Source organism: Dysidea avara, chromosome 9 (assembly GCF_963678975.1).
Source record: "Dysidea avara chromosome 9, odDysAvar1.4, whole genome shotgun sequence".
NCBI classification, from domain to species: domain Eukaryota; kingdom Metazoa; phylum Porifera; class Demospongiae; order Dictyoceratida; family Dysideidae; genus Dysidea; species Dysidea avara.
This window is the reverse complement of record NC_089280.1, coordinates 35,333,562-35,347,550: the sequence shown is the minus strand read 5'-3', so window position 1 is coordinate 35,347,550 and position 13,989 is coordinate 35,333,562. Positions and strand designations below refer to the sequence as shown.

At 40.8% G+C, this 13,989-nt stretch overlaps 3 protein-coding genes across 7 annotated transcripts in view; 2 read left to right on the top strand and 1 right to left on the bottom strand.

Moving 5' to 3' along the window:
* Positions 1-3,543: 3,543 nt before the first annotated feature.
* The window catches only part of LOC136267152 (kinetochore protein Nuf2-like), a 32,066-nt gene continuing 21,620 nt past the window's right edge, over positions 3,544-13,989 (bottom strand). For 4 of the 5 annotated variants that reach the window (XM_066062238.1, XM_066062237.1, XM_066062240.1 and 1 more), the window contains 6 exons: positions 6,451-6,561; positions 6,053-6,399; positions 5,652-5,733; positions 4,323-4,400; positions 4,153-4,265; positions 3,544-3,851 (listed from right to left, as the gene is read on the bottom strand). In XM_066062238.1, coding sequence (XP_065918310.1) covers positions 4,220-4,265; positions 4,323-4,400; positions 5,652-5,733; positions 6,053-6,399; positions 6,451-6,561 — 664 coding nt within the window. In that variant the 3' untranslated portion in view covers positions 3,544-3,851; positions 4,153-4,219. Of the gene's footprint in view, positions 3,852-4,110; positions 4,266-4,322; positions 4,401-5,651; positions 5,734-6,052; positions 6,400-6,450; positions 6,562-13,989 lie in introns of all 5 variants that reach the window. The other variant, XM_066062239.1, reaches the window with a different exon arrangement.
* Positions 7,711-8,942, top strand: LOC136266775 (uncharacterized; the record flags this gene model as incomplete). The annotated part of the gene is made up of 1 exon (XM_066061794.1): positions 7,711-8,942. A coding segment is annotated over one exon (1,230 nt), but the record flags the coding sequence as incomplete, so codon positions are not given.
* LOC136266774 (integrase/recombinase xerD homolog) lies at positions 11,578-13,829 on the top strand. Its single transcript, XM_066061793.1, has 2 exons — positions 11,578-13,148; positions 13,492-13,829. The coding sequence occupies exons 1-2, from the start codon at positions 12,103-12,105 to the stop codon at positions 13,493-13,495; spliced, it is 1,050 nt and encodes a 349-aa protein (XP_065917865.1). The 5' UTR covers positions 11,578-12,102; the 3' UTR covers positions 13,496-13,829.

Below are 13,989 nucleotides of genomic sequence, written 5' to 3'. Positions count from 1 at the left end.
ACTATTTGTTGAAACAACTTCAGTGCATTAAATTTGATGGCATTAAATTGCTTATTTCATCTTAAATTACGTGTACCTATATGTTCACTTAAACTTCTTATGAATAAAAGAAATCAAACACTTTGTATATAGCTATGTTAGATCAACTGGTCAGCTATTATGTGACATGTAACTGTGCATTGGACACCATTAGCTACCTGACTTCTGCCATTATATTTACACTACCATATATGGTTAAAATGTATCAGCGAATATTCATGGTTTCATAACTCCTTTAGTTTTATTACACAAGGAGATTTTACAAAACTGTGTGGACTTTCCGCAAGGCTTCCTTATATGCATGGAGTAAATTGAGATTTATAACTTAAGTACGTTAACAAGTTCAATAAAGGTGACCTGATTTTGCTTTTGGTAACAAATTCCATGATGAATGGTATTTCATATAACTCAGCAGCTACACAGGTGAAATTTCCCTAAGATGAAGACGTTTTTATGATGGCCTTTCTAGCAGCAAATTCTACAATTTCTCAACATTTTAGATAGAGGTGTTGTTGGACCACATGTCCTCACGAAAGGGTGGCAGGGGGTGGTTGGGTGGGAAATGCCTGTGGTACAAAATGGATGAGTGTTGGTTGTAATGAAGAACTCCAGACCAAATTACATGTCCCTATGAGCTCTAGATGGACCACAATGACATAGAACATGCACATAATTCACCCATTCCTCACTTTACCAGACACTCCAAGCCAACAAGGCAATAACATGGTCTCACATTACCCCAGTGTCTTCCCAAGTTCTCAGTGTACTTCAACACACTTATGTATAATTATAAGTCTGTTTCCAGAAAGCAGACACAATAAAAGCTGAAATACTCTAATAGAACAGTCAATAGTGTCAATATAAATCCTACCCTCAATTTTTTGTTTATGATTTCTAAAATCCTGCTATTGAACTTGTATGCTTAATTGCACACTGTGCTACTGGACTGTTCTTCATGTGGCTTACAATGTAGTGTAGCAATCTTGGTTCTTCAATGCACCGTATATGACAAACGTCAGTTAGAAACTTCATTTAAAAATTAGGAGCCTATCAATGGGGAGTATTTATTGTGTATTAGTAGTAATTCTCAGATACCAACAATACCAAAATACTGATTTTAATGTAGAATCTTTTGTAGTTTGTGTAGTGGTGGCCATACATGAATGTGTACAGTTGGGGGTGTAGCAGTATGAGGCCACGAAAAGTTAATTATATGTTTCTGGTTGCTGAATGAATTGTGCGATCATCATAATAATATTTTATATCTGTTTAAAATTTTCATGTCTTGTACACACTCTTTTCTTATAAAGATACACTAACTTTCTACATCGACTTCGTTTTTCCTGTATACAGTGTAATTCCATGTACTGCTATAAATGTAGTGTACCACATCAAAAAGTTGCATAAAAACACAAGCCTGATCACCTGATCAGTGTTGGTCAATGTTGGTCAATTGGTAGTACCAGAATCATACAATTAACTTTGCACGGTCTAAGGTATTAAAAGGTTTTAGTGATTGTGATTTTTATATTGACTTCAAAGTTGTTTCTTTCAACAAGACCTTTATTTTGATACCACATTCTAGCAAGTTAATTATTGCCTCAGGGAATTAAAGACAGAAATGATCAATTTTCTGTGTTAGAATGACAATTAAGATCACCAAGGTCAAATCTGTGATGGTACAAATACATGACATGAGGAGTACTATTTCTATATGGAAAGTTTTATTGTGGAGAAGTGTATGATTTTGCTTATTTGGGGGCTACACAAACAGTAATTTTGGGCTATTCATGAAATTTAAACAGAAAAGTACCACAAGATCCACAGTCTGTGATAGCTAGCTATTTTCTCTTAGGTACTGTAATTCACTTTATTTTCGTGCAAAAAATTTTTGTGATAAAAATAATATTTTCGTATGATTTATGTGGATGACTGCTCTATTAGAGTAGTTTGATCTTGTGCAAAAAAAAATTCGTGTAAGAAATTTTTGTACAAGTACCTCCATACTAAAATTATTTTACAATGAAAAAAAAAGCTAATTTTTGAATAAGATTGCCTTAAGGGTGTTCTGTAGAGTTCATGTACAGCTCCCATGAAATACCATAACTCACAAATGATTTGGGCAAATACACTGTATTTTCTTACTGGATATAATCAAAGCTATCACTAGAGCACACTTTAGTCCAAACCCAACTGCTAATTTGCTGTAGAATACAAGTTATAATTTTCCCTTTAAACTAGAACTAGTCATACAGTTTACACACTAAAGCCTTGATACTTTCATGATACAATACACTATATAATACAAAACAGTACCAACTATTGTGTGTTTTATTTTTTGTCTTTTAGCTTCTCAAAATCAATCATCAGATACTCAACTTCTAGTTTGACACTGCCACCAATCTTTCGTTTCACTTCCATGCTATTTGTCATCCGAAGTTGCTATCAAAAAACTGCAAGCCCTCTTTTTAGCAAAATTACTACAGTAACCCATCAAAAATTTCATACCTTTTGGGTGAAAAAATAGCAAACTAGTTCTATACATTTTAAACATGGGGGTGTAGAATAGCAAGGGGCGTGTCTGTTACCTGATGCACAGGTGCTAAAGATTCAGTAATAAGCCACACACTTAATTAACAACCATAATAATTATTTCCATTACCGTAAAAGATATAACCTGTTTCACCATCTCCTTACACAAACTGTACAGAGCACCCTTCAGCCAGTTAAGACCACTTATTGTTAGTTTTATATTTCCCCCACCTGCATTGCTGTCTCATCCAAATTTGGTCGTTATTATGACATCATATAATTATTCACCATTATTCCATCATCTCAATGTTTAATGATTGTAAGGAAGTAATAAACTGATTTGTTTACTCTGCTAGGCACAGAGAAAGGTAGGCTAGAAGGGGTAAAGAGTCAGGGTTTTAACTGTTTGACTTCTTATGAGGTGGCAGAATAGTGATCAACAACAGATCAAAATACTCTAATAGAACATTCAGCTAGCTCTAATAAAACAGTCAGGTGCCTGTACAATTGTAATGAATTATGAGCTACCCTCCCACATTGGTTTAGGCTAACTTTCCTGATCTGAAACATAAAATTAACAATAAATGACCTAAAATTCAATAATGTCATGCCCATGTAGTGCTGGTCATGCGTAATTGTTATTCTACTAAAACTCCAATCCCATAGACACTATATCTTTCAGTTCACTAATTCTTCAAAGCTGCTTCCAGATATCACTCACTTTGTGATAGCAGGTGTTCAATCACAGCATGTGTAATAATTTTGTGCCTGGACAATGTTTTGTCATTTATTACAAGTATAACTATAGTTTCCCATAACTAAAAGAAAAAGAAAATAGTCCGTTACATGGCACTGTAGCAGATAACAAAAGTGGGTCAACTAATCTACAGTTACCACAGACCATGTATGGTTATCAAAACTGGAAATGTTCTTGGATCAGACTGTAATGTAATTCTCTAAATCACTACTAAATTATAAATGAAATATGGTTGTAATGAGACAAACACACAATACGTACAACTAAAAGCGTCCACTTTTAGAATGTCTGTAGTCACTCTTGCTTACTCGTCCTGTTACTTGTGCAATACGCTGTTGGCTATGATTTAAACTGGACATTGTGTTGCCATGGTAATTCTGTTGTGGGGGTGGGGTTAGCACTTGGGGTGTGTCTTGTCCTTCATTTTGTAAGTTAGTAGTTGCTCTCTTGCCTGCTCTAGAGCCTCAGTTAACTCAATCCTCTCCTTGCACTCCAAATGGACTGTGTTATGTAAGTGCTCCACCTACACCATACAACAATACAATACAGTCAATAGTCCTTCTTGTCTATTGTATACAAGATACTGTATTTGTGGTCCACACATGCAGTTGCAATAAACACACACACACAAACACACGTGTGCTACACACACACTACACACACTCACACATGCGTGCATGCACACACACATGTGCGCGTTACACACTACACACATGCGTGTACGTACAACACACTCACACTACACACATGCATGTATGCACACACACACTACACACACTCACACATGCGTGAATGCAGCCTGCACAAGTACAAAGACATTATACCATTGTGTTACTGAGGTGAGTCTGAATGGCGTCACTCTACTCTGACTGAATGATAGCCAACTCTGCTTCAGCTGACTAGTTTAGCTTCTAGCTGACTGGCCATCAATTGGAGCCTAAAGAATAAACAACTTTCACAAACTGTGTTTAAGAACTAGAGAGAGTCCTCTTACCTTTCTGTTTCTTTAGCATGCTCAGATGATTTATCTGATAACAATTTGGTAAGTTTAGAATTGTCTCCCTTCACTGTCCTACAAAAGAGAATGACATATAGATACTTGGGAACCTTCTGGGATGGTATACATCTATGTTAGAAATTGTTAATAAAGTAGGATCCAAGCAATGAAAGTAGTGAAGTAAGAGATGAATGATGGTATTACAGCATAACTTAGTAGGAAAATCCCTTTGTTTTAACAACCATTTTGTTCAATGCCAAAGTAGGGATTTTCCCATCAAGCTATGCTGTAATACTGTCATTCATTCTTACCTTATTTTGTTTGGATTCCTACTACTAGTTTGCTTGTTTTTTTTAAAAAATATATATACAGTATTCAACCATACAAGTGTGACTGTTCACTGTTGTATTAGAGTATCTCAAGTCAGCCTTTACCAACTACCAGGGGGCGTGTCATGATTTCATATTTTCACATTACAAATATGCCAGACCAATAATAATAATGGGATGTTTCATTGTGATCAGGTAAATAGATTATTAAGAGGTATGGTCCCCGTGCTCGATCAATCTTAATCAGTGATACATAATGGACGTTGTCTCGTACCTATTGTGAAGTTATTGGTATCTACCAAGTGTAAGTGCTTTAAATAATTTCGTGGTGTCTAAGTATGCTGCTCAAGAAAGGTGCTGGTACGGAAACTTAACGCCTTGATATGGTTTTTATTGCAACAAGAAGATGAACAGCCTGATTGAAGATAAAGGACAGACAAGATGAAGAGGGCACACACTCGTTGGTACCCCAAAAGGCATATCCCACTAGTTAGTTTGTTATTGTGGTGTAAAATGGTGGCCGTACACTGTTTTGTCTGGCCTCCAGCTTTGCGACTGTGGTCAGACAGGCTAGCAGGCAGGCAGGTAGTCAAACAAGAAAATTGAGTTTCTTAAAATTCTATATCCAGCTGCCTATACGTGTTTCCTTGTTTTTAATGCTATATTTGATGTTAGATGACTAATATTAGTCTGTAAAGGTGATTTTCATCACATATCTTTAGGTGGCATGTTTCACTTTTGGGGGATCCCTACAGTACTACTGTACTGTTTGATATTAGGTGTTTTTAATTTAGGGAGTTGTTAATGTGTAGTCTAAAGACCCTAATCAGCCAACTATAACATTCCCCAGTGAGAAATTTAATGCAGCTATCTCTTATTAAGCCTAGACAAGAAATTAGGTTACTTGGCTATGACTATAGCTCTACTAATTTGTGATAATGTAACGGTTGTTCACAATTCAGTAGTGTTTTTAATACAAAGGCTACTACATGTATACCTCAACTTGAGCTCCAAGTTCTCTTTGACAAGTTTTTCAGCTGCCAAATCACTACTGGACTGAGTCAGTTGTTCCTTGAGATCTGTAGAACATGGGAACAAACATTTACACAACAGGACCAAGTAAACTTATATGTTGAGTTGGGATATAAATGACACAGCAAAGAATTTTCTATGGTACAAAACACAGCTACTATTTGTAATTCTCAGGTGTACCATACATAATAGTGTTGGACGCAAGTGAAAAGTTCACACAAAATAAGTAGCTACTGCAAAATATGGTCTTAGTTGAAGTACAGGTTGTAATGTAATGTCTGATTATGGGCACATGCACATACACAATATGTCTGAGTGTAGTGTAGATGTGTACAGTAGACACAACACAAAACAAAATTGTTTTACCATTAATTTCCCTCCTCAATTGTGACAATACAATTTTGTCCTCTTCCGTTTTTTGGTTCAGTTGAGATTCACTCTCTTTAATGGAGTCCACAAGTCTTTTATTATCACTGTCCATGTTTTGTTTGACTTGCCAGAGCTGGTCATACTGGGTGGACAGCTGAGATATTCTCTCCAATAGAATTGACTGATTTTCTGTTAATGTCAGTTTAATTTTTACTGCCACAAAAGAGATGGAATCACATTGCTCTCTTGAAAGAGACTGTAATTGATTACGAGCAGTAGAAATGTCTCTTTTAACACTTAACAAATTAGATGTTTGAATTTGAAGTCTTTCATTAAACATTTCCCTACAAACAGAACCATTTAACAGTAGTGACTTACATAATAATGTTACTAACCTCATGTGTTTAAACTGTTTGTTCTTTTCTGTTAATTGTGACTCTTTCTGATGAACACACACCTTCAACTTTTCATTACTGGTTCTCACTTCAGTAATGTCATTTTTTAACCTTCAAAAATGTTACGACAAATGTTATACAAACAACACAACAGAACACCTCCTTATATGGTCAATATGAAACATATAGGAACCCGTTAATGTGGACATTCACTTCTCAAATGATCAAAACTTGTATGAAGAAAGTGATCACTATTAATTTGCATCAAACAATTCAGGTGTGTTAAAATTTGATCCACTGGAACTGTTAATGTGGACACTTGAGGACACCTACATAATCCAGACACTTAGTTAAGGTCCCAAAGTATCCCTTAGTATATAAACTGATGTTGATAATCAGGACACCTTGATAATCAGGACACCTTGATAATCAGGACACCTTGATAATCAGGACACCTTGATAATCAGGACACCTTGATAATCAGGACACCTTGATAATCAGGACACCTTGATAATCAGGACACCTTGATAATCAGGACACCTTGATAATCAGGACACCTTGATAATTAAGGTGTCCTGATTATCAAGGTGTCCTTAATCAAGGTGTCCTTAATCTTGGTGTCCTGATTATCAAGGTGTCCTTAATCAAGGTGTCCTTAATCTTGGTGGTGGTGGTGGTGGTGGTGGTGGTGGTGGTGGTGGTGGTGGTGGTGGTGGTGGTGGTGGTGGTGGTGGTGGTGGTGGTGGTGGTGGTGGTGGTGGTGGTGGTGGTGGTGGTGGTGGTGGTGGTGGTGGTGGTGGTGGTGGTGGTGGTGGTGGTGGTGGTGGTGGTGGTGGTGGTGGTGGTGGTGGTGGTGGTGGTGGTGGTGGTGGTGGTGGTGGTGGTGGTGGTGGTGGTGGTGGTGGTGGTGGTGGTGGTGGTGGTGGTGGTGGTGGTGGTGGTGGTGGTGGTGGTGGTGGTGGTGGTGGTGGTGGTGGTGGTGGTGGTGGTGGTGGTGGTGGTGGTGGTGGTGGTGGTGGTGGTGGTGGTGGTGGTGGTGGTGGTGGTGGTGGTGGTGGTGGTGGTGGTGGTGGTGGTGGTGGTGGTGGTGGTGGTGGTGGTGGTGGTGGTGGTGGTGGTGGTGGTGGTGGTGGTGGTGGTGGTGGTGGTGGTGGTGGTGGTGGTGGTGGTGGTGGTGGTGGTGGTGGTGGTGGTGGTGGTGGTGGTGGTGGTGGTGGTGGTGGTGGTGGTGGTGGTGGTGGTGGTGGTGGTGGTGGTGGTGGTGGTGGTGGTGGTGGTGGTGGTGGTGGTGGTGGTGGTGGTGGTGGTGGTGGTGGTGGTGGTGGTGGTGGTAAGTACAGGAGGCCAAGACAGGAGCACCACCAGGAATATAGATTTGACCCATACCTGGAGTATGGTAGAAGAGAACGGTTTGCTCTGCCACCACCAGTGCCTCAGCGGCAGTTTAAGCCTCGTGTGTTGGGGCCATGTTTTCGCTGTGGTGCGTATGGCCACATTCAAGCAACTTGTTCAGCACCACCAAGAACGTATCCTTTGTTACAGCCTGTGGTAAGCACCAGTTCTGAGTCGAAGGTACCAGCATGTGTTGATGATGTCTGTATGTGTGATGAGTTGGATGTAGATGATATGTGCATGGGATCAGGTTTATTTTGTGAATGTGTTGATAGCACTGTATGTCATCCCAAGAACATCACAGCATGTGTTAGTAGAGAGGAAGCCTGTTCTCCAGTACTGAACAAAAGTGTCAATAAGGTCACCACTGACATAAAGAGTGATGGAAAGCATGCCAGTAGGGTGAAGGGTGACAAGCCTGTATCTAATAATGGGGCTGAGCTAAGAGATGATTGTAATATGGTGGTGGAGAACCACTATAAGGGTGGAGACTTGGCAACCAGGTTTTGGGAGTCAGACAGTACAGAGCCCCAAATCACACATGTGCAGGGCCGGCTAAAGCAAAGATCTGTTTTTTGGAAAGATGTGTTGCATGCCCCACCCCCCATACTGGATTGTATCGAGAATGGGTACCGCCTACCTTTAAAATTTATCCCCCCTTCCTGGTCACAGCATAACCACCAGTCAGCTAAACTACACAGAGAGTTTGTTAATGAGGCTGTGGAGAGCCTTCTTAGTAATCGCTGCATTATTAGAGTCCGAGAAAGTCCACACCTGTGTAACCCCCTTTCTGTTGTAGCAAATTCAGCAGGTAAATTACGTGTAGTTCTTAATCTAAAGTACCTGAATAAGTTTTTGCATGTTATTAGTTTTAAATACGAGGACCTACGCACTGCTGCCCTAATGTTTGAGAAAGGTGAGTATATGTTCAAGTTCGACCTCAAGTCGGGTTATCATCATGTTGATGTGCACCCAGACTACCATAAGTTTTTGGGTTTCCAGTGGGAGATTAAGGGTGTTCTAAACTATTTTGTTTTTGCTGTGCTACCCTTTGGACTGTCCACAGCTTGTTACAAAGCTCTTGAGGCCATTAATTAGATACTGGAGGGGACGTGGATTGAAAGCCATAATATACCTTGATGATGGGATTGTGGCAGTCCAAGGCTTTGAGAGGGCCCTGCATGAGAGTGTACTTGTCAAAGGAGACCTTGAAAAGGCTGGACTTGTGGTCAATGTGGAGAAGAGCGAGTGGACACCATCTAATAGTATAGAATGGCTTGGGTTCCTGATAGATCTCTCTAAAGGCGAGTTTGCCATTCCTGAGGACAAGATAAGGGCTCTTAAAACTAGGCTGCTAGAGATACAGAGTGTTAGGTATGTGCAAGCAAAGTATTTGGCTAGTGTGATTGGTAAGATAAACTCAATGTCCCTCGGCCTGGGTCCCGTCTCCCGCCTGATGACGTGGAGCATGTATGCCACTCTGAATACCAGACTGTCCTGGTTCCAAAAGTTGGAACTATCGGCAGAGGCCTTAGAAGAAGTAAGATTCTGGCTTGACAGGTTAAAAGATTTCAATGGGCAGGATATTTGGCCTAAGCCATCGGCAGTCCGAGTGGTTTATTCAGATGCTAGTGCTACAGGATATGGGGGATACACTGTTGAGCATGGGAACCTGGTTGCCAATGGCCAGTGGTCAAATGAAGAGGCAGCACAAAGTTCTACATGGCGCGAGTTGCATGCAGTGAGGATGGTGCTAGAGTCCTTTAAAGACAAGCTTAAGAATGAAAGAATACGGTGGTTTACTGACAATCAAAATGTGGTGAGGATCGTACAGCATGGGACGAATGAAAGAATACGGTGGTTTACTGACAATCAAAATGTGGTGAGGATCGTACAACATGGTAGTCCCAAACCCCTCCTGCAAACTGAGGCCTTGAGCATTTTTGCTACTTGCGCCAATAGCCACATCCGAGTTGAGTCTGAGTGGATACCTAGAGAGGAGAATGAGTTAGCAGATTACTATAGTAGGGTCGTGGATTATGATGATTGGATGCTAAACCCAATGGTATTTCAATGGTTAGATGGCATATGAGGCCCCCACACTGTTGATAGATTTGCAAGCCCAAGGAATGCTCAACTCGGTAGGTTTAACTCCAGATTCTGGACACTGGGTGCAGAAGCAGTCGATGCCTTTACCTGTAGCTGGGCGGAGGATAACAATTGGTGGGTCCCACCTGTTCATTTAATACCTAGGGTTATTAGACATGCTCAGAATACAAGGTCCCAAGGCACGTTAATCATTCCAAAGTGGTTGTCATCCCCTTTCTGGCCACTGTTGTTTCCAAATGGAATGGAGCCAGCAGAATTTGTCGCAGCATGGATTGAATTGCCCCAAGACAAAGAATTGATTTTGCCAGGTGTCCTGGACGCTAGCTTGTTTTAGTCTGTCCCCAACACCCCAGTTATTGCCATGAGACTAGAGTTTTAGAATAAAATTATGGTGTTAACACAAACGATAGGTAATTATAAAAAAAAAAAAAAATTAAAAAATTAAAAAAAAAAAAATTAAAAAAAAAAAAAAGGTTGTATAAGTGATACTTGGTAGATATGCACTCTGTGTGTGGAAGTATATCCTCATTATCTGGTAGATGTCAATTGGGCATTACCAACTCCTAAACGTTCAGTCGGTCAAGTTGTGTTAGCCACATCATGTTAGTCACAGCCCAATGTAGCCAGTCACAGCTCGATGTAGTCAAGTTGTGTTGGTCACAGCTCGATGTAGTCAAGTTGTGTTGGTCACAGCAGGCCCGTAGCCAGGAATTTTGAAAGGGGGGTTCTTTTTGACCAAAAGTGGACCTTTACTTGCATGATGATTAATAAAGGTACTGAGACTGGGTGTGCGAAGCACACCCAATCTAGGGGGGTCTGGGAGCATGCCCCCCCAGAAAATTTTTTGAAAACAGATACTAAAAGGTTGAATTTAGTGGCATTTCAGTCAATAAAAATAACAATTTTTTTAGGTAAGCTGAAGACCAGCTGTATGAATGATATCTGGAAAAATATCTCTACTGCTACTGTAATTATACCATCTGCACATGCATGTGTCTAAATATAATATATTGGAATGTCACAATGAATAAGAATGGGAAAGATTGAGCACTCTGCCATGATCAACAGGGCAGTGTAGCAGAACAAAGGTTGTCTTAAACAATGAAATTTACACATTGCATGGAGTTGAAACATGGATGCTATTCGTGGGCTCTGCATGGAGGGGCTTGTCCACCAAAATCTTATATTTTAATGAAAGCTCGGTTTAGACAATCTACATGTAAATTAAGTAGCTTTTAAAAGAAAATGTAATTGTGACTGTTCTATTAGAGTGATTGTTCTATTAGAGTGGTTGACTGCTCTATTAGAGTATCTCGATCTTGCATTGCATTTAATGCAAGCACTGAATGAGTTACTCGGAGCACTTATTTTAGCTTCTTATTATAGTGGTATCTAGTAAACTGTAGCTAATGGACTTTTGCTCCTGAAAATTTGGACTTGTATACTAAAATTGTGGACCTTTTTGCTAAAATTGTGGACCTTTTACTGAAATTGTGGACCTTTTTTCCAAGAGGGCGGTTCTTCAGAACCCCCCGAACCCCCCCTGGCTACGGGCCTGCACAGCTCAATGTAGTCATGTTGTGTTGGTCACAGCCCAATGTAGTCAAGTTGTGTGGTCACAGCTCAATGTAATTGAGTTTTGTTGGCTTCAAATTAGGTTAGTCAAACTGTGTTGGTCACAACTCAATGTAGTCAAGTTGTGTTGGTCACAGCTCAATGTAGTCAAGTTGTGTTGGTCACAGCTCGATGTAGTCAAGTGGGTTGGTCACAGTAATGCTAGTCAAGTTGTGTTGGTCACAGCTCAATGCAGTCAAGTTGTGTTGGTCACAGCTCGATGTAGTCAAGTGGGTTGGTCACAGTAATGTTAGTCAAGTTGTGTTGATCACAGCTCAATGTAGTCGAGCCGTGTTGGTCACAGCTCAATGTAGTAAAGGTGTTGGTCACAACTCAATGTAGTCAAGTTATGTTGGTCACAGCTAAATGTAGTCAAGTGGTGTTGGTCACAGCCCAATGTATTCAAGATGTGTTGGTCACAGATCAGTGTTAGTCAAGTTGGGTGGGTTGCAGTTTAATGTTAGTCAAGTTGTGTTGGTTGTAATTCAATGTTAACCAAGTCAATTGATTTGTCACAGCTCAAGTTGTCTGAATTGCATGGTGGTAGCTCTGTTATTATGTGCATTCAGCATATTTAATTTTGTAGGTGTTCTTGCACAAGGAGCTTGGAAACTGATTGATCAGTTGGAAGACCCAGAATTGAAAGACCTGGCTAGTAGACTGCCACAAACAATCCTTCACAGCCGTGCCAGCAATACGGTGAAGAAATACCTCGGAGCATTCCGAAGATGGAAGTTGTGGGCAGTTGGTCACAACCTTTCGCCAATTCCTGCAAGGCCCCACGAGTTTGCCCTATACTTGCAATACATTGGTGAGACGAAGGGGTCCAAGTCAGCAGCTGAGGAAGCCTGCAATGCTGTGTCTTGGGTGCACTCAAGCGCGGGCCTGCCCCCATTGCTTTCAGATTCCTTTGTTAAAGCTACGCTGGAAGGGTTAAGGCGTTCGCTGGCCAAACCGGTAGTGAAGAAGGAACCAGCAACAGTCGAAATGTTAGAAGCTATTGTGGAGGATGCAGAGAGGTCAGGCTCACTGTCAGATTTACGACTAGCTACAGCCTGCCTGCTAGGCTTCTCAGGATTCATGCGTGCTGCAGAGGTGCTGGAGCTTAGACCGTGTGATTGTATAGTATCAGGGGAGATGATGAAGATACGCATCACCGGTAGCAAGACTGACCAGCTAAGACAAGGAGACGAGCTGCTGGTGGCCAGGACTAAGTCGCGTACATGCCCAGTAGCTATGTTGGAGCGCTACATGGCCATAAACCACATTTCGCAGGATGACCAAAGATATTTCTTCAGGCCAATACAGAAGATGAAGAGTGGTGAGAAATTGAGGGAATCCGGAAGGATCAGCGTGACCTGCTTGAGGGACCTTTTCAATAGGAAGATAGCTGCTCTGGGTTTTCCAGCTCGTGAATTTGGTCTGCATAGTTTAAGAGCAGGTGGGGCAACTGCAGCAGCAAATGTGAAGGTGCCGGACCGCCTTTTCAAAAGACATGGGAGGTGGAAGTCAGAAAATGCCAAGGATGGCTACATAAAAGACAGTGTGGAAAGCAGGCTGGAGGTCTCCAAGAGCCTAGGTCTGTATCTTTGTTCGTACAGCTTTCTTTGCTACATCTAATCAGTTGTTAATAATGACAGCCAACCCCCAGTGGTGGCACAACCCAGTTAATCATAGGGTAGCTGCATGTGTTGGGGTGTAAGGATATAAGTGTTGTGGGAGGTGTATTTTCTAGCGTCTGAACAAAGTTAAAGAGCAGGAAAATAAGCTCCCAAATGAATGGGGTGTGGTATTGCATCATGTCATCACGTGACGCAAGGGTATTTATATGTGTGTAGTGTGCATTATATTCAATCTATGCCACGTGTACAACATAAGTAGGTTAGCCCCTCCCTCCCTTCCTTATTTTCCTTAACAGATTGTTAGGTAGATGATGATGAATTGGATGAAAAGATTATGGACTTGATTGTGATTGGACATAACTTGTTTTTTGTTTTTAATTGTCACGTGTTTTATGCATACATTGGGGTGGTGCTTTTTGGGTTTTTCCCTGGTGGTTTAAAAAAAAAAAAAAGCCACCAGGTTTTTCCTAGAGTAGTCTTGGGCTGGACTGCTCTGAATTTTTTTGTTAGTTTGTTATGAATTTGCAAGCCCCCACCCCATTTTTTATTCCAAGTTTTTATTGTATGGTAGGATTTGTCGATTGTGTGTGAAATCTAATCAGTTGTTAATAATGACAGCCAACCCCCAGTGGTGGCACAACCCAGTTAATCATAGGGTAGCTGCATGTGTTGGGGTGTAAGGATATAAGTGTTGTGGGAGCTTTGTTTGGCCTCTAGCCTTGCAACTGTGGTCAGTCAGTCTAAAATTTGAGTTTTGTCGATTTTTAAAAAATTCTATATCCGGCCACCTGTCAATGTTTTA